This window comes from Ctenopharyngodon idella, chromosome 3 (genome assembly GCF_019924925.1).
Source record: "Ctenopharyngodon idella isolate HZGC_01 chromosome 3, HZGC01, whole genome shotgun sequence".
NCBI lineage: Eukaryota > Metazoa > Chordata > Actinopteri > Cypriniformes > Xenocyprididae > Ctenopharyngodon > Ctenopharyngodon idella.
Window position 1 is genome coordinate 36,741,103 of NC_067222.1, and position 22,308 is coordinate 36,763,410.

The following is a 22,308-nucleotide window of genomic DNA, read 5'->3' on the forward strand; positions in this document are numbered from 1 at the left end:
AGGATCTATCTGTCAAAAGGAAATATTTGTTATTAGAGCAAATATGAGCATTTGTGGAAGAAACCTTTAGCCTTGAGATTAGAATGCCTGAACTCAAACAGAATAATAAAAAAAAGGTTACATACACCATGTTTCATTCAGTCCGCATTCATTCATACTACAAAAAGAATTCAAATATGTAACTGATACCATGTATCTCATAATATATAGCCAAGCTGTAAGCGGCTCTTTCATAAATCTTAAGCAAAAATCAGTTAATAATCAGTTTCTCAACAGGAACAGTGAAATTTCACACATGAAGGATGTAGTTATTGAATCCTCAATACTGTTTTAGCACCTCATTTTCATTATAACAAAGTTTTTTCCTTTAGTTCGTTATGGTGTTGCTCAGGACCCTTTGAATGAGTCAGTCAAGTGAACCAAGAATAAAAAGCGAAATGCTGCTACTGTTACAAACTCAGTGATAACTAACATGTTTCAGGGCCTTTGAAATGTCAGTGTTAAGGCTGTTAATAATAACATGCTAATTTAGCGTTTAATTATTTAAACAAATAGTGCAATAAATGCAATTAATTATGTCTTCGACCTGTATGTATCACCAAACCACACTTACCAAGAGTGGGAAACACTCTGAATAAATTACCAGTCATGAACCGAGGACTCCAAAGAAAAGTTACCATGAGGATCTTGACAGTATGGGTGCACCCTTTCCTTTATTTCACAGTACTTTGTCTGAAAGCAGGTAACATATTTTTAAGAAATACAAAATAACACTCATTGTGCTCTTGTTTGTATCTGATGCTCTCCGTTCACAGATTTCCCCACATTTCTAAGTTGAATGAGATACAGGAGTGCTACACTATGCAATATAAAAACATGTAGGTTACTTGCTAGATTACCTATAAACCTGACAGCTCTTGAAATCTACTGAAATGTATTGTATTTTTTTAAAAAAATGACAACAGATGAAGACTTTTCAAAAACATCAACACTTAAAGAAAAGAAAAAATACAGTTATACAGATATTTCCAGAAGTTTAAGGCGGTTGAAATAAAAAAGAAAGAAATTGGACAACCCAGTTACTTCCTGTACTTCTCTAAATAGCTGATGTACAATTCCAGTGGCAACAGTTCAGCTAGGTAATTGAGTCTTTCTCACACGTCTCACCTTCCGGATCAGCGCTGATTATCACAGGGTCCGTGCAGTGGCATTCGACATTTACAAAAGCATTTTTACCCGCCAAACAGTAAGAAAGCCTAAAACAATACCCTTAGGTTTATAAACTTTTTTTTTTCTTTTTTCTGATTGATTAAATATTTTTGACAGAAATGACAAATGCATGAAACTGAAAGGAAGTATGAATATCAAAACTCAGCATACAGCATGAAAAATGGGGATTATGTGGTTGTAAAAAAAAAACACAACAAAATTGCAAAGAAATTACAGCTGAAAAGGCTGCTATATGTACCGTATGTAATACATTCATCCATAGGGCTGTTGGCTCGAGATTGGTGGAAACATCTGCAGAAAAATGTGTGATGAGCTGCCACCCAAGCACTTTGGTTCATGATCAGATAACCCCTCACTACTATTAGGCATCGTAAGGTAAAAAGCAGAAGTGCATGTTTTGTGGAGCGATTTACTGGTACACAAACCAAACATAACTATTGAATGTGTATCAAAATGTTCTACTTTTCCATTGCTTTTCATTTTCTTCCACTTTGACACTGCAGTCTTGAATGCAGATGTTTCATCTACACCATCCCAACCAAACTGATTCACTTTATGGTTATGATACACTAATGTAACATAATCAGCCTTTGTGTAATATTGTGCAGTCTGATCAGTGGCATGGATTAAAATGAAAATTGGCAAAGCAGGGTATAGCGTAAACTAGTGGAAAATATGCCATTTCATTGACCAGTGCAATGTTTATCCATCAGGACGGTAAACATTCATTTAAGGACAGATAATATCACAGGAGCTAACTCCGTAATCCATGGTCTAAACCTGAATCATACACATCATAGATTTTTTTCTCTCCATTTTTAACAGCAAACGTTGCAAATATAGAAACAGTATCTGTACATAGTTCATTTGTATTTAGAACAAACTCAAATATTGGGAGAAAAAAAGGTCCATAAATTACAGTGGTCCTGCAGAAGAAATACTAAGATTTCAGAAGATGTCTGTCACTGTTGGATTCTTTTTAGTCTCACAGTACACAACAGCAAATCCACTGTCACAGGACTTGGCCATGCGGTAATCAAATACTAAAAATCCATTTCAACATATATATATTTTATATTTGCAATATATTCTCCTCTTGTTGCTTTAAGTAACATCTTTTAATTTTGGTACACAAACCTCTTTCCCTAAGTTGAAATTCACTTAAGTGTAATATTTATCCATTAGAATGTGATTTCACAAGATTAAGGATTCATTCTGGTCCTGTTCTTTGTGGTCCATCGAAAATGAAAAAGACACAGACAAACACTTGAGTAAATTAAGATTTATGTTGGGCCGACACTCCCTTCCAGTAATCTAGAATGTCATGCAGGTCTTCATCCTTAGCAAACTGCACCTTTTTCCTCAGAGCGTGGCCCGCAGCCATGTACTCGTCATCTTTGTGTCGCTTGCGATGGAGTTTAAAGCGCTCCCAGATGCTGTGCGACGGTTTGCAGTAGTACTCAGGACTAGATGAGTAACTAAGATTGTGGTACTGGGGAGAGAGCTGCGAGTAAGCCAAGTCTCTAGCCCGAGGCCGTGTAAGGGGCTCCAAGATGGAGGTTTTCCGGCTGTCCGGTCCTTCCAGCTCCTCAATTTGGTGGGCGTCGGGGTAGGAGTGCCGATGCTCGCTATACTGACGGATCTTCTCTGCCTCTGCCCTTAGTATTGCAGCTGCGGGCGTGATGGTCAGGATAGTCTCCCCTGTGGGTGAAGTCTTCTCTATGTACTTCGACTCCGACTTGTACGAGCCTTCTGAACGGTAAGGCCTCGGGCTCCGCATTGGACCACCAGTCGCTGTACTCGGACGCTTCGGAGAGGCATCTGATGCATGATGTCTTTGTAAAGAGTGGTGGTAGCTGTCCTTGTAGACAGGTGAAAGGAAGCCAGACTTGCTCTGAGGCTGCTCTGAGATCAGTACCAACTGAGGTTCGGCTGTCGACACAGCACCAGATTTCACCCCTTGGAAGGAGGTGGACTCTGATTTCAGAGCATCTATGCAATTGTTAATAATCTGGTTGACCTTGTCCACCTCCTTTGCGATTGTCGAGATTTCGGCAACCGAGCCTTGGCTGTTGCCAGGCATGGACATCTCACATTCCCTTCGATCTTGGTGCTCCCCTGTTCTCACTTCCATGTAATTCCCTTTGGCCATTTTCGGAGTTTCGCTGATGTCTTGCAGTTTGTATTGCTCCATTTCACTGCCAGAGGGTAGATAGGGCATGCGGGTCATGCTCTCCCCAGACATCATTTGCTTTTGAGACATCCTGGATATTGTTCCGCCCTCCAGTTCACCACCATATTTAAGCTCAATTATGTTCTTCTTTAAACTACCTGCCTTCTTGTGCTTTTCATCTTGTTGTCTCTTTTTTCGCAAGCAATAATACACAATCCCTAAAACAATAACCATACTAAAAAGACATCCTAAGATAGTCATTATGTAGTGGGTGGCTGATGGAATACTAGCTACTCGCTCTTTTCCATTCCTAAGCCCAGTGGATAGTGTCAGACAAGTATGATTGAAACGCAACGAGTTTCTTATGGAAGCCACACAGTAGGTATAATCAGTGTGGGGTTTCAGGTTTTTCAGTTCAATGTCCTCCTTCTGCCGCTTCAGATTCTGTATGTCAGTGAAGAAGCTGTTGTTATATAGGACAAGTATGTACATCTTCTTGTAGGGGTAAGGGATCTGAACAGTGATTACTGCATTCGTGTGAGACACTTGCTTGAGTTTCATGATTGGTTTCACATCTAAGTCTATGTACGTAGGACTGATGCTGATTTCCTCCGGCTCAGTCCCTGAAGGACAGTCTTCCAGCCCACACGGTGTTGAGTCCGGAGGGAAAGTGGTGGTCTCGGGAGGCACAGGGATGTACGGAGTCACGTAGTCCTCCGTGCACACAGTGGACAGCATATGCAGAGCATTCCGGTATGTGGGATTGTTCGGATTCTGGCTTAAGAGACTGTAGCCCGAGAATCCTAGAGGAGAATCACACACCATCCGTTCACTTGTCCTGTTGGGAAAGACCGAGAGCCACTTAAGGAACCCCAAGAGCTCACAAGAGCAGTTGAAAGGGTTGGTGTAGAGTTCACAGGTGGTCAGCTTAGTCAGGCTGGTAAAGGTGGACCCATCTAGCACCTGGATGCGGTTCATGGAAAGGTCAATGTTTTCTATGTTTGGGCACTCCCAAAAGGCATTGGGTGTCACAGTCTCAATCAGGTTGGCCTGGAGGTAGAGGTACTGCAGCTTGCCCAAACCCCTGAGAATACCTTCAGTCAAGTTACGCAACTTATTGAAGCCCAACTGGAGAACCTGCAAATTGAACTGGGCTGAAAAAGCCCCGTCCTCAATGTAATTAATCTCATTCTTGGTCAGATTCAGGTATGTGAGGTTGGTAAAGCGGCTGAGGGCAGAGTAGTGGATGCTCTTGATCTTGTTCTCATTCAAACGAAGGTCCACTATGGTGCTGTTGATATGCTGAGGGATGGCCTCATAGGGTGGCTGGTTTTGGCTGCAAATGGCCAGCCATACAAAGCCCTTTTCGCCTTCTATGAGCCAGCAATCCCCCCTCACTCCACCTATGTGAGTCAGATAGATTATGGCCACTGACAAGAAGAAGGCACTCTTCATCATGCCTCCATTACAAGCTCCTGATGCCCTCCTGGAAGCCATGAGCGATGCCAGTTGGTAGCAGCTTGGGGTAACACTTGAGTTTAAACTAGGCTGGATGGAGCCTCACAGTATTTGAGCAGGGTAATAAACCCTTTCCCTTTAGTCAAGGGACAAAAATGTCCAGTCTCTGGTCCAGAGAATTTTTTCACATGAGTTGGGTGTTTCTGCACTAATATGTCAGCCCCTTTTTAAACTCGCTGACCATAGCTTATGCATTTACAGGTTAAGTCTCCAATGGAGAAGTTTTCACACTAGTAGAGTGCTAGAGCTGGGTCTTAGTGTTTCACCAATTCAAAATGGCCTGTGCTTATTTCCCCAGGGTAGAGCATTGTTGATGGCTTTCATCCTTTTGTCTTTTCTTCTCTTCCACCATTTTTGTCTCATTTATGGGCCCAGAGGTACACCCTGGATAAGAAAAAAAAGAAAAAGAAAAAAGAAAGCATTGACTGACGCTCACAAAGTCTTTAAATTAGAAAAGCAATATTCGAAATACAGTTCAACATGCGGCAGCAGTGAAGACATGTTTCATATACTATATAAGAGTGTGCAACCTAATACAGCTCAAAGGAATAATTCAAATCATCCCATTGTATTTATTTCCCTAACGTCTCACTCATATGTCTGTGGACCTGTGGAAGGTAAAATAACTTTGTTAGCTGACCATCAATTTATTTTGCACACAATTTTCCTTCCCTTCAGTTCCTGTGACATACTGCTATTATCGGAAACCACTGGCCAATTTCCACCTGACAGATAAAAGAAAACAAAAGTGTCCCTGTTCTCCCACCATTAACTGTGAGACCATCAAAATGTGCAGAACCAATATTTGGGGATGAAACAAATAATTTACACTTTGTCCTTTAAACTGTTCAAGTGAAAACCACCAGTCACTCTTGAGACCAGTTTATCAAATTCAAATGCATCCATAGAGTATAGTTTTGAAGAATTGCATCTAATGTTCAAAAATATACTCGATTTGGGCAAAAATTCACATAATCAATTACTAAATACAAAACTATTTCATCATAAAAAATTCATAACACTGTGGGTGAGAGAAATTCTATATTTCACAAGCTGCTTTGCCTCTAAAGTTTTCTCAAGCTTTTTCTTGATACTCATTTATTTTTAAATGAAATATACCCAGCTATGAAGACAGAAGGAAATCACACGGGAATAGTATTTCTTTGAAAGACACTGCCCTCACAGACAGAAGGTACGTTCCCTAGGGTGGCAGAGACAAGAGGGAGCTTCAGTTCACAGTCATCCCTGGCAGGCTTTGAAACCACACTGAGACAGCTGTAAGCAATGTTGGCTGTATCACAAATCATTTTGTGAGTTAAGAGAAGATGGGAACTGGTTTGAAAGCAAAGGCTTTTCTTTCCACTGCGCTCCTTCTCCTAGTCATGGACATAAAGGTGATTGCTATGCGTGTGTGTGTGGGCGTGCATGTGTGCGTGTGTTTTTTGCAATAACCTGAGTGCTAGGAATGATCCTTACTTTGCTTTAATGCTACAGTAAAGGAACAATATATTGTCCTGTAACTAAAGACCACTTTGTCCTCTATAGGTATCATCGCAGCATGTCAAGTAATGCACATGTTACCTACATTATCCATCTAATATGAATAAAACTATGCTATAGTGTATTATACAGTATATGTGTGTAAGAAAAGAACACAACTATGGCAGCACAAAATGAAAGTCATTCATTATTGCACTCTGTCTCCTTAAAGCTGGTGAAAGCTCCTAAAAGCCTCTTCGCTAGATGGAGGAATTATGAGCAAAGACTTGCACAATATTGAATTCTTTACAGTGATTTCCACTACACTAAAAACTCATCCTAATTGCGCTGTCTGATTGACCCGCTGTAAGCCGTAACTTCAGCAGCCTCTTGCCCTGTCGAAGCCACAATGACTGGAAGAGAGGGAGCGCACTGATTTTACACAAGCCATATATTAGTGAATTATGCAAGAAGGGCATGCTTTCACTGGAGAGGAAAGAAGCATTTTTCAAGTGCATAGATGGACACGGTTCATAAAGCTCTCTATGAAAGGCAGTGGATCAAAGCTAGGATTTCACTGGGTTCCTCCGAAGTGATGTGTTCGATTGTCTACGATGACAAAATTACATATCGTGCATTCGATTAAATCTATTTAAATCAGTGTCTCTCAATTGAATTCTAAGCATTTAGAGGGACTCAAAAGTCTGAGAACACACTGAAAATATGAGTTTTAGGATTTAGGAAACAAAAGTTAGTTTTTTTTACATTGACAAAATGAATAACAAATATTTCTTTATCACTGTGACATAGATCATGTGACTCTTTGTGCAGACGGTCAGACGTTCTTCCATTGAAACTCAAGATGCTTATTGGGGATCATCTCAAATCATGCTGGAGAACATGATCATCAGGTTTGAAAAACTTGTGTTGAGTTCGTGCAGCTTGATTGCTGCTGTCATTAAAGCAAAATAATGAGATGCAAATCAGAAATTCATGCTCAATTTTCTGCTCATTTTAATTTTCACGGAAATTGTTATGCTGATAATATAGTATGTAATTTTTTTCTTCAGTTATAAAAAACAAAACAGAAGCTTTTTCACTCGTTGTCTCAGACATTTAGAGCACAATCAGACTTTTTAGAGCACAATCTAACATAGAAATCATATTGTGTGTATGTGTGTTCATAAAGAAACTGCATGTGGTTATTTATAGAAATATGTGTGCACACATGACAAGTACACCTGCATTTCCCTTTTGAGATTTCAGGCTTGCAAGATTCTCTGTCTGTCACTGTAAAATTACATTCATGACAAACAATGAAACACTGAAGTGATTTGTTTTTGAGAGATACTGCCAGTTTCATCAGATTGAGAAAGAAAATTTTCATAATCTCATGTGCAAATAAAAACAAAGTGGTAGAAATTTAACATTCCAAAGATGGGGTAAGCCATTTTTTAAAAAACACTGTTTGGAAGTTTGTTGGGCCGACACCAACAGCAAACGTTTAGCCAGTCAGCATTAGGGGGCGTATATTGGTCGAGGCGACAGAACGAGCAAGAGGGAGATTTGAATAAAGACTACAGAAAGAGAGATGAGACACAATACAAAAGAGCTCAAAAGACTATCACTGGAATGAAGGTTTATGACTGGGCAAGCGCTTTAGGACCCGCGTTAATATTAGAAAAGCTTTCCACCACTGGAGAGAGCTAAGCGGCCGGCCCGAAAACAGACGCAGAGGCTGCTTTGATTCTGCTTCACATGTGAGTAACACTGGGTTTGAGTGTCATTGATTGTCTGGAGCTGCTGTGCTGTTGGCGACCAACAACGAACTCTTGTTTGTATTTACTCTTGTGTACTGTACGTTCATTTTTTGTGCTTCCTTGCCGTTCATTCATCAAGTGCGCTTTATTTTTCATGAAACTTTTTTTATTGCGCGTCAGCTGTGATAAACAGACATCCACTCTCGCATTGCGTGTGTAACAGTGGCCAGATAGTGAGAGTTGTGCAGTTTAACCACTGCGCACTGATGACCGTTAGAGAATGCGGTGTTTAGCGTCATTGTTAGTGCACTGGCCTTGCCTGCCAGCAGCGATCAGGGTTCGAGACCGACTCGGAGCAGGGTGGTTAGGATTGGAGGGTGAGTTTTGGAGGCGGAGCAATGAAGAGAAGGGTGGGATTGTTTGGGTTGATTTCAAATATCAACAATGTCCAACAGCGTTTTTGAAATATGACTTACCCCACCTTTAATTTACCTGTTTATAAATTCCAGAACAATAATTTTCATACCACTGTACCAATTTAAATGCAAAACTTTCATATATATTTCAATATATTTCAATATATTGCTGTGGACTGTAGGTCAGTGAAAGGCCAATATTCAATGGCATGCAAATACATCAAATAATATATTAACTTCTAAAGTCACTGTTTGTTTAATCAATGATTTACTTGTCTGCCACATAAATGCAATGCCTTAAATTAGTTTCTTTTAGGGGCTTTTTTCAGTAAATATTGACATAGGAAAATCATTAATCTGCAAGAAATGTAATTAATTTTCTTTTGTTTTATTTTATTGGTAGTTACTCCTAATTTTAATTTATGTCTGTGAACCGAAGCCAACATAATCATATCTCATTTCTTTTAACTGCCATTTCCTTGCCACTGAACTGCCACACTGCAATCAAATGAGACTCCTCGTGTGGTTAAAATTTAAAATTCTAGAATATGTCTGTGAGGAATTTCACACAACCCCATTACAAAGAGATTTGTGGATATATTTTCCTGGTTTTCACATTCTTAGGCGTGTGAGAGGCAACCAGGCCTCTGTAAAATAGTATATTAACAGTTGGGGAGGTAATTGGAAAATTAAAAAAAAACAAAAAACATAAGCCTTCCCCCCAGAGAGCTCCTATTATTTGCTAAAGCTCAGCACTTTTGTTCCAAGGAAGGAAAAAAAAAAAAGCCACCTCACCCGCTCACGGCTCATATTTTTCTCTGGCGTCTGTTAGGACAGCGACAGGACAGGCAGGTGATGGGCTGATAGACAGCTTCATCATGCCACACTGCTTTCTGGATGGTTTAATCCTCAGCCCGTGCCGCTGCCTGCTTTCAGCTGCCCTGTGCAAACAGATATCCTGCTGTCCAGAATGGCAGCTGCTGACACGAGAGCCCTCAGTGTCACGGACAGGTGCAGAGGCAGGAACCTCAGCAGGTGGATATATTATGGTGGATGGAGATCAGAATGACAGCTCATGGTAATGATGGCCACAGCACCAATCAATTGGATCCATCAATGACACTTAAAGGTCAGAGGTCATCTTCTTAGTCAGCTGACCTTTCTCTGTTTGATTTGTCTTTTTTCAGACGTGTAAGCTGTTGTCCACATTAATGAGACTGAAGTCATTAAAAAGACTAGCCACAGGACAAGACAGATGTGTACCACTGACTAACTTTTAGCATAGGATGCATTGTTCTGTATTTTAACAATATTTCACAAGGGTTTTCTTTTATTACCCAATGAACCTTTGTCCCTGGTTTCTGTGTAGCACACTAGGGGTGTTTGTCCAGACTAGCAGCAAAAATCAGTTTGTTTTGGTGCATCAGACTCAAATCTGTTCAGTCTGATGAGCACAAAAACATGAAATCAGAAAATTCGCCGCATGAATTTTACAAACCTGAACCAAACCATGTCTATATATCTAAATATCTATGGCTTTTTTTTTAGACAGGATTAGGCCTTTGTTCAATTAGGACATTTAAGTAGCTTTTATAAACATGTCTTAGAAAAAAAAAAAACACTATGGTGTGCATCTTGAGACAAAAAAAAAAAAAAATGGCAGACATATTTTAAGATATTTCAGTGCAAGTTGCTCAAACAGCTCAAACTTGCATTTTAGTCTGGGGGTAATTCTATTAACATTAGCTGAAAAACATATTTAAGTTTGATCAAAGCCTTCTGCCACCAATTGTTTTGCTGGCTCTGTGTCGTCTAGTTGTGGATCACATAACTTCAGTTGCCCTTGTTCCATACATGGTAATAGCTGGAGGAAAAATCCTGTCCAGTGCAGATGCATTACATTAGTCTTGTATAGTAAACTGTAAAGGCCAAATTTATTTTTGGAGTTACATAAAAGTGAAAATAAAGTGAACCTAGAGGGCATTGCATTCACAAAGCATATTATAAACAAATTGCGGGCATCTGTGATGGTCTGAATTCATTTAAAGTCTTCACATACAAGCTGCAATTCGTGCCAACCTCCCTGAAACTAATGAAATGGCACCCAGAGGCTTGTAGAAACTATAAGCGAGTGCAACATGACTGTTTTTGAATTGTTAATGACAACACAAGCAACAAATGTGGCAATGGAGATATCCACACTTGAATTTCTCACCCACATCATCTCAGCTGTGCGGACACTCTTCAGTGTAGAGCTTGTATAAACAGCAATGTAAGTTGAACAGTAGGTTGGGTCCTTACACTTGGTAAACAATAGCTGTGTTTCCACTGTCAGGCCAAAAGCGAATGTGCTAGTGTTTGCCAGGGCCAGTCATGCTTCCGGGGCTGTCACTGTTACTGATCGAGGCTCAGCGGGGCTTCCTCGGGGCCAACGGCCAGGGGTTATTGGACCTTCAAATACCTTGGTCCAAAGCGGGACAATTGGGGCTTTAGGAGTGGACATGAACAAAGGCTTAGTTTATCTGAGAGGGTCAGCAACACTGCTGCTCATTTCCTATGTTTTCATATGAGGCTACCAGCTAACCTCAACATTTAAAACAATTTTCAGCTCAAAACTAACTTTCAGACACCAACTTGAAGCGTGTTTCCGCCGCTAAATAATAAAAAAAAATGGTAGTTGCAACTTTTTATCTCACAATGTTTCTCTCAATTGCGAATTTACATCTTGCAATTCTGACCTTTTTTCTAAGAATTGCGTGATATAAACTCGCAATTGCAAGTTATAAAGTTAGAACTCAGAACTAGTTATAAACGCATAATTGTAAGAAGAAAAGTCAATTCTGAGTTTATATAAACTCGCAATTCTGACTTCTTTTCTTAGAATTGCGAGTTTATATCTCGCAATTTTGAGTTTATAATGCGCAATTGTGAGTTTATAACTCGCAATTCTGACTTTTTTTTCTCGCAATTGTGAGTTTATAACTAACAATTCTGACATTATAACTCGCAATTGTGAGTTTATATTGCATGATTGTGAGTTTATAACTCGCCATTTTGACTTTATTTCTTGCAATTGTGTTTATACCTCGCAATTCCGACATTATAACTCCCGATTGCGAGATAAAAAGCTGCAATTACCTTTTATATTTTTTAAAAAAGTGGCAGAAACAAGCTTCCATACTTCCCTGTGCCTTTTGATGATACCGGACTTAAAATGCCAACATACGCTCAACGGCTATAGAATACCTATAATGCGCTGTGAGAATCGCATGCTGAATGAATTTCCACTTCTGACCAGAAGATCCATCCATCCATTTTCCAAACCGCTGGTCCACAGCGTATGGCATAATATCATACCTATACATTTTTTTTTTTATTTGATTATTAAATTGTTTAATTAAGGTATATACATAGGTACATACATAGTTTCCGTGACAGAGTTCAAGATGTTTTCATTACTACTGGAGCTGCCAGTTTGCTAAGTTTCAAATGATTATTAAACAGCAAGCACAAACTATGCAAAAGCAGCAACCCTTTCGATTTCACTCCTTCATGTGAACTATATTAGTGGACTAATGTAGGGAATAGTGAATGAGGGTATAGAGGACGATTTCAGACACAACCATAGAGCTGTCATAAATTATATATACTCCGGTTAACTCGTATAACTCTGTTTTCTGTCCGTGAGCTCCCTGTGTTGCTCTGGCTAAATATATAGGATAACAGTGAGACGATAGAAATTATCATTCTTTCTAAAGAGACGTGATGTAAACAAATAAATGCAGGCTCAACCAAAAAACTATGTGTGTTCTCTTTTTAAGTTCTCTTTTTATGCCATTTTCAGTCAGCTTCAGTCAGCTAGTTTAGTGACACTGTTCTATGGAGGTGTGTTAAGGGCAGGTTTTAGGGTAGTGCTGTGGCCTGACAGTGGAAATGCAGCTTTTTTTTAGCCTCACGGAGTGAGTTTCGAGGCTATTGGGCCCGCCAGGCACATTGTTAGCCCTGCCTCGCACTGGCCCGACAGTGGAAAAGCAGCTAATGATACATCGACTAGTGGACTAGCAGTAAAAAGCTCACAATGTTGATATCTGAGAATATACATAATCAAGTCATTGGTGGTTAGTGCATGCGTTTTACACAGACACTTTAAATTTAATTTTTGATCCATTGATCCATTTCAGAGAGCCAGTGGGAGTGAAATCTCGAAATCAGGACAGAGTCACAGAGTAGTCAGTGTTAACACTTGTTTTGTCTGGATCTGAATGAGGCTTAAGGGAGGGATTATATGGAATTGTTATTCGGTGTCGGCTGGGTTTGCGTTTGGAATTAACTGTGGTTTACTAACAATGCACATTTCTATCCTAAACCCAAACATTATGCCAAGCATTACTGCCTCCCTTCCCACAAATTTGTGCCCTCTCATCGCTATGTTCTGCATGTTCATTCACACATATTAATGATTCTCACTCTGCATATGCCATTAGTGGCTGCTGGCAGGCAGGGTTACAGAAATTCACTTTGTTTTCAGGGTTGCCTGAGGAGGGGCACGGGCAGCCATGTGTTGAGAGCTGCTTGGCATCAGCTATTGGATGGATGTGAAATTGGTTGGACTGAAAAACCTGTCTGGATGTGGCCAGAGCCTCTCACATCAGTAATGGTGCTATGCAGTGACATGACCATAGTTTGGGTCGGAACAGTGTTTGATATGGATCCCTCACAACAGATGCCTCCCATACAAACAGGAAGAATGGGGGACAGGGATGAAAAATTCACTTACGGTCTAAAATGGATAGTTCAGCCAAAAAAAAAAAAAAATGTCTCTCACATCTCATCTCTCAACTTTTGATGATATGCTGTTATTTTTTGCCATGGAGAAAAAAAAACCCAGAATTTTTGAAGAATCTTTACAGAAATCAATGCGCTGCACCACATTAATGTAACCAAATGACGAATGAAAAATGAGATTCAAGATAAAATTTCAAAGTTTCTTTCAAGCGTCTGTGAAATATAGTGCAAAAAATCATCTGGATAATGGATATGCTAAATAATAATAATAATAAATAATAAAAAATCACTAAAAATATATCCATTGTGGGTTACACTTTATTTCAGTGGTCCACTTTAGACATTCTACTAACTATAAGTAACTTTGCAACTACATGTCAATTAACTCTCATTATAGTATTAGTAGACTGTTGTAGACTGTTAGTAGACTGTTAGGTTAGGGTTAAGTGTTAGGGATCAGGTTAGTAGAATAAGTTGACATCTAGATGCAAAGTTACTTATGATCAGTTGAATGTCTAATGTGGACCATCAAAATAAAGTGTCACCGAATTTTGTATAAACACTAGTATATAAGTAATGCTATAAAAAAAAAAAAAAATCTCCTTTTTTGTTCATTGAAAAAATAACAGCATACAGGTTTAGAAGGACATGAGGGTGAGTAAATAATAAATTTATAAAATTCAGAATTTTTTTTACCTTTTACTAAACTGATTCAAAGAATGACAAACCTACTTCTCTCACTTTTTTAAATATTGCACATACTGATTAATCACTGGTGGTTATAATAATAAACTAAATTTTTTTTTCCCAGACTCCCACTGATACAATACTCATAAGAACAAAAGTGTCTTTAAAGTAGTATTGCTTATGAAACGCATCAAACCATAGAAAACCACATGGGCCAATCTCTCACTTAAAAGGTTTTTGACTACATAAGTGAATCTGAGTTCCTGCAATTTCCAAATGTCAAAAGCACAATCACCAAAATCATATAATGTGAGTGTCCTCTCTTGCCGGTTGCATAAACTGCTTAGACTAGTTATAAAAGTTATTCATCTTTTTTTTTATTATTTTTTTTTATTTATTTGAAGACTGGTTCTAACATTTTAACGGAAGTTACATAAAAAGGAAGAACGGTCTCATTTGAATCTGAAAAGACAGATCACCTCTTTTCTTACTGCTAGTTGGTCAAACTAGTTCTTAAGACACAGTCTTAACATAGTGGCTAAGTGTCACAAGCTGGAGTGCCCATAATCTCCACCAGAGGGCACTCCTCTTGACTCTTGTGCTATCTTATCATGGACTACATTTCCAGTAACCCACTGCCTGGACTCATTATGCTTGATTACATTCAGCTGTGTCTCATTACTTTGTTAACTCTGCCTATATAAGCCCTGTATGTTCTGTCATTCTTTGTGAAGTCTTGTAAGTGTTACACTACATGTCTGAGCACTTGTTTTCTTGTTTTCTGGTTACTAGTGATGGGCAAATGAAGCCTCATGAAGCACTGAGGCTTTTCCCTCATTGTTTTGGGAAAAGGTTCAAAGCTTTGAGAGCCATCTGGTGTTTAGTAAAAAAAATAAAGCAGGCAAAACCCTGTGAAAGAAGCTTTGTCGGACGAAGCAGCCACCACACAGTTTCATGTTAAGTGCTCAAATAAAAGCCTAATAGTGTGTGCGTGTGTGTGTTGAATATCTCAGTGATAAATTAATGTACTCATTAAACTATGCTCATTATAACTTATGCTCATTATAACTTAATGCCAGTATGAATATCAATATGATGTAACAGAAGAATAAATGTACACATATGAATTGCATACGGCAAATATTTTATTTTCCTGAAATAATTTGTATTCTTCATATTACTTGTATAACTGGTGTATTACTTGTATAAAAGGTCTGAATGAAAACCTACTCATAAAGTAAGATCTTGGGTCTCGAACATTCCGATACGCAAAGTGAATCGCGCACGTGATTGGACAAGAAAGTGAGGCTTCGTTTGTCATTGATCACGTGATTTCTATGTTACCGACAGAAGCCTCTAATCGAGGCTTCATCCGGCACGCCCATTTATGCTCGGCACAAGCTCCGAAGCCTCGGTTCAAATGTCACATCACTACTGGTTACCCTGTTTTGGATTATTTGCCCTGTGTTTTGACCATTTGCCCGTTTTGGATTATAATTCTGGATTACCCTCATTTTTTTTTTACCACAAAATTCACTCAATTGCTTCTCCAAACTAGTCCAAAACTAGCCCAATCACATTCCGTGGGGTATCCTGGTAAAAATCACATTTGGTGGGTTAAATATCACGTTAATGCGGTCGCTTCAATCCACGGAGTTGCAAAACAACCCACGGCAACAGTGAAAAAGTAACCTAATTCTGCTGGAAAATTGCGGACTTGGCAACACATATGGATGTAAACACGGAGGGCATTAAAGTAAGTGATTACGCGTTTATTTATAGTGTGATCTGCTGCAGAAGCCAGTGAAAATTATGCACAGACAATATGAAAAATAAAGACAATGATGTGACAAAAGAGAGCAGAATTTCAAAACTTTCAAGATACAAGCCCTCATGTTTTGCTTGTATTATAGAGCTGTCTCTGTAACATGAGTTCTGACAAATCACTGTCCTTTAACTGACTACCTTTTGCAGCTGTCTTGAGAACGTTGTGTATGTAAAATCTTCTAATAGACTCCCATGAGCACAGAATCGTGAGGAATGTTGATCTCAAGTGATGTAAAAATCGCATGAATTCCGATTTGACTGTTCACACAGCGATCGCATTACAAAACATCTGATCTGCATCGGATTTAGTACCACATATGGAATTGGCACAAATCGGAATTGAAAAGATCAGATTTCATGTGGTTTGTACTGTTCACACTCTCATGGGGAAAACAGATATGAGTCACATGTGGGCAAAAAAAAAAAAAAATCAGATTTGGCATACATTTACCTTCAGTGTGAATGTAGCTTAAGTTTATGCAACTGGCCCTGGTCTCACCATTGGGAATTATGAGTGGAAAGATTAAGTTTGTGAACCCTTTGAAAATATCTGGATTTCTGTATTGATTACTCATAAAATGTGTCCTGATCTTAATTTGAAAAACAATTATACACAAACACAATGTGACTATAATAACACACAAACACAGTCTTTAGCAATGCTTCTGTAGCCTTTGTCCAGCTTTTTGCAGCTCTGTAATGGTGGCATGATTCATACTAACCAATCACAACTGCATTTGAACATATTTGTCAGTAATCAAGATTTGTGTGCCTTTATCTAAAATTCAGGACTGCAACCCACACCTCCAATCTCATCTCCTGAATTGATTCCAGTTAGCTTTTGAAAAATTCATAACAGAGATTCACTACTTTTTACAACCTGTCCTGTCAATGATCACTCAATGTCTTCAACAAAAGTGTTGAAAAGTACTGTAACTGTTTGTGTGTTACTAGTTACGTCAGATTGTGTTTGTCTATAGTTGTGACTTTAATAAAGATCAGACCACATTTTACAATATAAAAATCTAGAAATTTTCAAAGGATCCGAGTCTGACTCACAACTATGAATCCAGTGGGACTAATCACCACCAACACTGGAAAAGAGCATGACCATCATCAACATCATTGCTCACCCTTTCGTCGTCCTCCTCTTTATCATCATCGTTATTTTTATCATTACCATTTTTACACTGTAATTTGTGATAAAATAGACTAGTGGAGGGCTCACTCAGGAATACTGGGATGATCTTAAAGCAATGAAGTTCCTCTCCAGCTTAGTCTCCAACTGAGCATGAAAAGAGAACAGAGAGGCAAATTATAGAGGCACTTTCCTCTATCCTTTACAAAAACTTTACCTACTGAACTCAAATGTCCATGAAATGAATATGAGAAATCCATCAGTGGAAAATGTGAAGTGGGATGACTGATGGCTTTAATGGGCATAAGAAAACAGACTCCATTCTGCAGTCCATTCTCCCAAGTCCATGACCTTTAAAGCAACAAAATGGCAAAGGCCAAGAGCGTGCATAACCACAGCCAGCAGGATACGGAGGCCTTTAGTCCTCTAGGTAAGTTCTGAGTAAACCAATAGAGACTTGGCTCATTAATATAACATAGACATGCTGTTTGTCCAGCCTGACTCACTCCAGTTAGACTGATTTTACCGCAAAGTGTCGGCATACATTACAGATGAGCCGCCGAACTTGTTAGAGTAAACACTGAAGTATGTTTGCAATGGACACAGATGATCTGCATAAGCCATCATTTATATTCAAATTTTGTTACTCATGATTTTGCTTGCATTTGGCCCCAAGCTCCTTAAAAACATACTGAATCTCTTGCAAATATTAATATAAATGATTCCATTAACAACATGGGGCATGTGTTGTTGAGGAAGCCTGTATTCCACACTTAAATGAGCTACATAAACAAATGGAAATAGTGTCTGTAGGGACCCTTCTTAGCTCTGCTTTCTCCTCTGTCCATTCCTCATTAATAGCCTGAGTCTCCATGGTCCAGCGGAGGCCATGTGTGCTGTAGGCCAGAACAGTCAGGGTCTTCAAGCCAGACGGAGCCTCCTCTGGGAGCGCACAGCTGCTCCCTGGTCTGGGTGACATTTCGCATTGGCGAGCATGCAGAGCAGTGATGGCTTTTTCTGTTGTTCCCTGTGCACTACATAATGAGACGGCGGTAGATAAACTCCAAGGTTTTTACCACACATTAAAGGGATAGTTCACCCAAAAATGAAAATTCTGTCATCATTTACTCACCCTCAGGTTGATCCAAACCTGTATGAATTTCTTTGTTCTGTTGAACACAAAGGAAGATATTTTGAAGAATGTGGGAAACTGAACAGTTTTGGGGCACCATTGACTTCCATAGTATTTATTTTTCCTGCTATGGAAGTCAATGGTGCCACAAAGTGGCCTGGTTACAAACATTCTAACATATTTCAAACATATCTTCCTTTGTGTTCAGCAGAACAAAGAAATGTATACAGGTTTGGAACAACTTGAGGGTGAGTTAATGACAGAAATTTAATTTTTGGGTGAACTAACCCTGCTCTATTTTCGCACACTAATTTTGTACTTTATACTAAAAATTCTTCTTTAGTACTTCTTAAAATAATCTTAAGAACATCTAAGTGTACTCAACTGTGCTATTTTGAGACACCATTAATATGAACTAAAATGTGCTTTTAACATACTATCCCTGTATATATATATATATATATTTTTTTTTTAAATGTATTTAGTTAACCCAAATATTTTGTCCTTACAGATATGCCACGGCAGACCTTGACTGAAAACAGTCGTCTTGTAAAAAAATATTCCAGTTCATACTGAAATATCTGACATGATTGCAGACTGAGAAGTACGATACACTGTTTAGATGGAACAAAATAAACAATCTGCATGACTCTTCTAATGTGACCTTCAGAAATAACCACAGAGTTTCTCAATCTAAATATGCTATTGTTATAATGATGGTAGATTTTAAGTCCCCTGTTGCCATATAATTTTTTATAGTGTAAAATCTCAGGTATAGTCTTATTTGTTTATACTTTTATTTATCCTAAGGAATCTTAGGAGAAACAACTGATCAGTGTTCCATAATGATCTATAAAGATTCTAGATCTGCATTAACTGAATTCTACATATAACTATTCAAAGCAGTATTGTAGAATGCCATGTGTGTAGTGAACACTGCTGGTGGAAATCCTGTTAGACTGAACGGAGCAGCTATTCTGCTGTGATCTTCTGTAAAGCCTTGAGGGTTCAATATCACTCTGGAGGAAGCAGATACACTGACTACTGTAACTATCTCACCACCCAAGAACTGTCAGCAGAACTGTCAGTTTAACCATAGCAGGGTTGGGAAAAAGTCACAATTTAAAGGGGTCATAAAATGTCGAAATGTCCTTGATATTTGCACATATACGAGGTTATAAACCTACTGCAAGTTCTGTACCTCAAAGCTAACTCCCTAGTGTGAAATGAGATTTTGTTTTCCACCCTTCTGAAATGCCATGATTTGAAATCACAATTTAATTACAGTTTTCCTCTACATGTTATATGGTGCGATAAAATTTGCCAATCAAAGCATTTACTTGAATTTCTGAATGATGTAACGCTCTTGAAATTAAGTATTTGAGACAAGGAAGTGAAGATGAGGATGGAAAATAATTTCTACAAATATTTGAACTTTTTGGGGAAAAAGAGCTAAATTAAAAGCTAACCTCCAGAAACATAATGTAAAGTTCTAAAAATGCACCTCTTTAAAGTGCCCCAATCAACCTGAATTCACCTCTATTTATAAATGTAATATACAGTATTCCATCTACTTTCTTAAATTCAAATTCATATCACAGCTCTTTATACTGTTTGCAACATCTAATTAATTAATTTTCAATTCAACTTTGTATTCCACACAAGCTGAAAAACAGTTCCTCCCTGTTGTGGCCCCCCCTCTGTCTCTTTCATCCCTCTCTCCGCCCTCCAATTACCCATGTCCCCCTTTTCTTCCTTGTCATTTCCCTCATATTTCCAGCCCCGCCCTAGTTTCCTTTCGCCTTCCTTCAGTGGCATTCTGAAGATGTTTGAACCCCTCTGAGGCCGCCCCTCTATGATGTTCTCCGACTGCTTATTTGAAGTCATTTCGAATTCATACGTGTGTCACAGGAAAACATAAAAGAGTTTCACAGAAGGGGCTCAGAGGTGCTGAAACAATTCAGTTGTAATGAAGCCAGCTCTCGTGGGAGAGGAGGACATTCGGGCACATCGAACTTTTGAATTACTTTCGAGTGAGAGAGAATTATGAGGAGGCAGGAGTCGTGCTTCATTTGTATCAGATGGTATTAGTGTTGTACGTTAATTACCAGAGAAGAACTGGCTGGAATTGAGTGTCAATGGTCTTGCCCTGGCCAGACCTCTCCATGTGAACGGAGCTGGACTTTTTCTTATGACTGTGGAGATGCAATTTCAGGTTCGTCCCAAACGCTTCAGTCAAGAGCACAGACAGCCTTGGGGCTCCACACACTAATTATCTTTATCTAACGTTACCTCGCTGATAAGTGAGCGCCATTGTGACGATTCAGGGTACTTCGGATTCATTTGTTTGTGGGACAAAGCCTATTATTTCCTCATGCCCACTGGCGTCGCCGGCAAATATAAAACTCAGATGAACGGATGACTCTCACTTAAACGTGACCTTGTGATTCCTGTCAATTTCAGTTTCTTTCACATGATCTGAATATTTAGATATGCTGTATTTAATGGGGACTTTCTGGCAGCACATTAGTGAGCGCTAAATTGCCTCAAGGTCAGATCACTAGATATTGTGTATTTGACGGGTTTTAAGACAAGCACGTTATTAAAAAAAAAAGTGTCAAAAAGTTTGAAGAATATCACATTTTTTTTTTTTTTTCATTGCAAATATTCGATAACCTCCTGGGACAAGGAATGGACTTTTGTCCACTGTAGTTCCCCCTTTTGAGTGCTGTTGAGTGGATTCTTAAACACCTCTGATTGGCCATTGTGTTCATGCACTCAACAGATATGTCTGTGATTGGCTATATGATCAATGCTTTAAAAAACATGTTGTAAATAGACCTCAATGACGCTCTTCACTGAGGGCTTACACACATACACACAGGAGCTCAAAATGCTAGGGGGAAATGCTGGTATCGTCACATTTTTAAAATTTCAGTACCGACTTGGTAACGAAGTTTGTACTTTTGACAACCCTAGTGGACATTATAATGTAGTGAATTTCTCTGACATCATAAATGACACAGTTTTAAGTCTGGATGTCCTGTAAAGAGGTTTCAGCATGACAACTTATTGGTCTTTAAAAACATTAACTGACATTAATTTAGTGATCAAATTTAGCAATCTTATAGAAATATGATAATATTTCATAAATATCAGTTAAATCAGTCTAATTTTCAAATTGTTTGTCATAAATCAACATCTCTAATCAAAATATGACTTTCTGTTACAAAAAAGGGCATTGATTTCATACATGTCCACTTTACATGTCCTGGTGTCCACTATACAGTCCATGTCCACTGTACAATGACTGAACTAAGCCATATTTTTTTTATTCATGTACAATACATGCTTAACAAGCTATTTTGTGACACCTTGGGGAACTTTCCCCCAATGTTACTTTCATGACATTAGGTGCTGTATAATTGTAAATGTTTATTAAAGACTAAACATACACTTTTAAAATTAAAATAGGAGTGCTATATGCTGTTGAAGTCTGCCCTCCAGATAACTGGCCTAAGTAAACTGAAGAAAACCTCTAGGGTTTAATTTAGAGGGAAGGAGGAATATTTGAATATTGAATTAATGAAATACACAATTTTACAGTTTACTGCTACAACGGATGGACAGGCCAGTGAAGAGGAAAGGAAGAACGGGATCAGAAAATGACAGATGTCATCCTGTTCAAGACTCTTTAAATGTATAGTATGTCATTTTGTTAACATACAGTACTGTACTTTCTTCTTATTCACTTGCTATGCAAAGCTGACTATAAGTAAACCAGAGTGTAATGTGGTGCTATTAAAACATTGTGTGACCATTTCGATCAACAACAACTGCTCAACCAATGGCATCTGTTTGACCAACCAATAGCAGACAGTGGAATCCTGCTTGAAAACATTCATTACTTTTTTAATGACATTTGGTGACACTAGTGGTGCAGAAATTATACACTTCGCCTTTAAGCAACACAAGCAGGTACAGCCAATAATCATTTATGTTCAGGATTTATCCAGTACAAAGACTCAAGAATCCTAAAAGGCTTGAATGCAGCCGAGAGAATAAAACCTCCAAGGCCCCATATTACTATCCCAGCAGGTAATTAAACTTAAGGATATGACAATAATCAGGTTGTGAAGCACCTGTTTCTCCATAGAAACAGC

General features: G+C 38.7%; 1 protein-coding gene across 1 annotated transcript in view; it reads right to left on the minus strand.

Annotated features, from left to right (window-relative positions):
* Positions 1 to 687: 687 nt before the first annotated feature.
* The window catches only part of elfn1a (extracellular leucine-rich repeat and fibronectin type III domain containing 1a), a 109,944-nt gene continuing 88,323 nt past the window's right edge, over positions 688 to 22,308 (minus strand). The window contains exon 3 of the mRNA XM_051888432.1: positions 688 to 5,305. Coding sequence (XP_051744392.1) covers positions 2,507 to 4,900 — 2,394 coding nt within the window. The 5' untranslated portion in view covers positions 4,901 to 5,305 and the 3' untranslated portion in view covers positions 688 to 2,506. The remainder of the gene's footprint in view (positions 5,306 to 22,308) is intronic.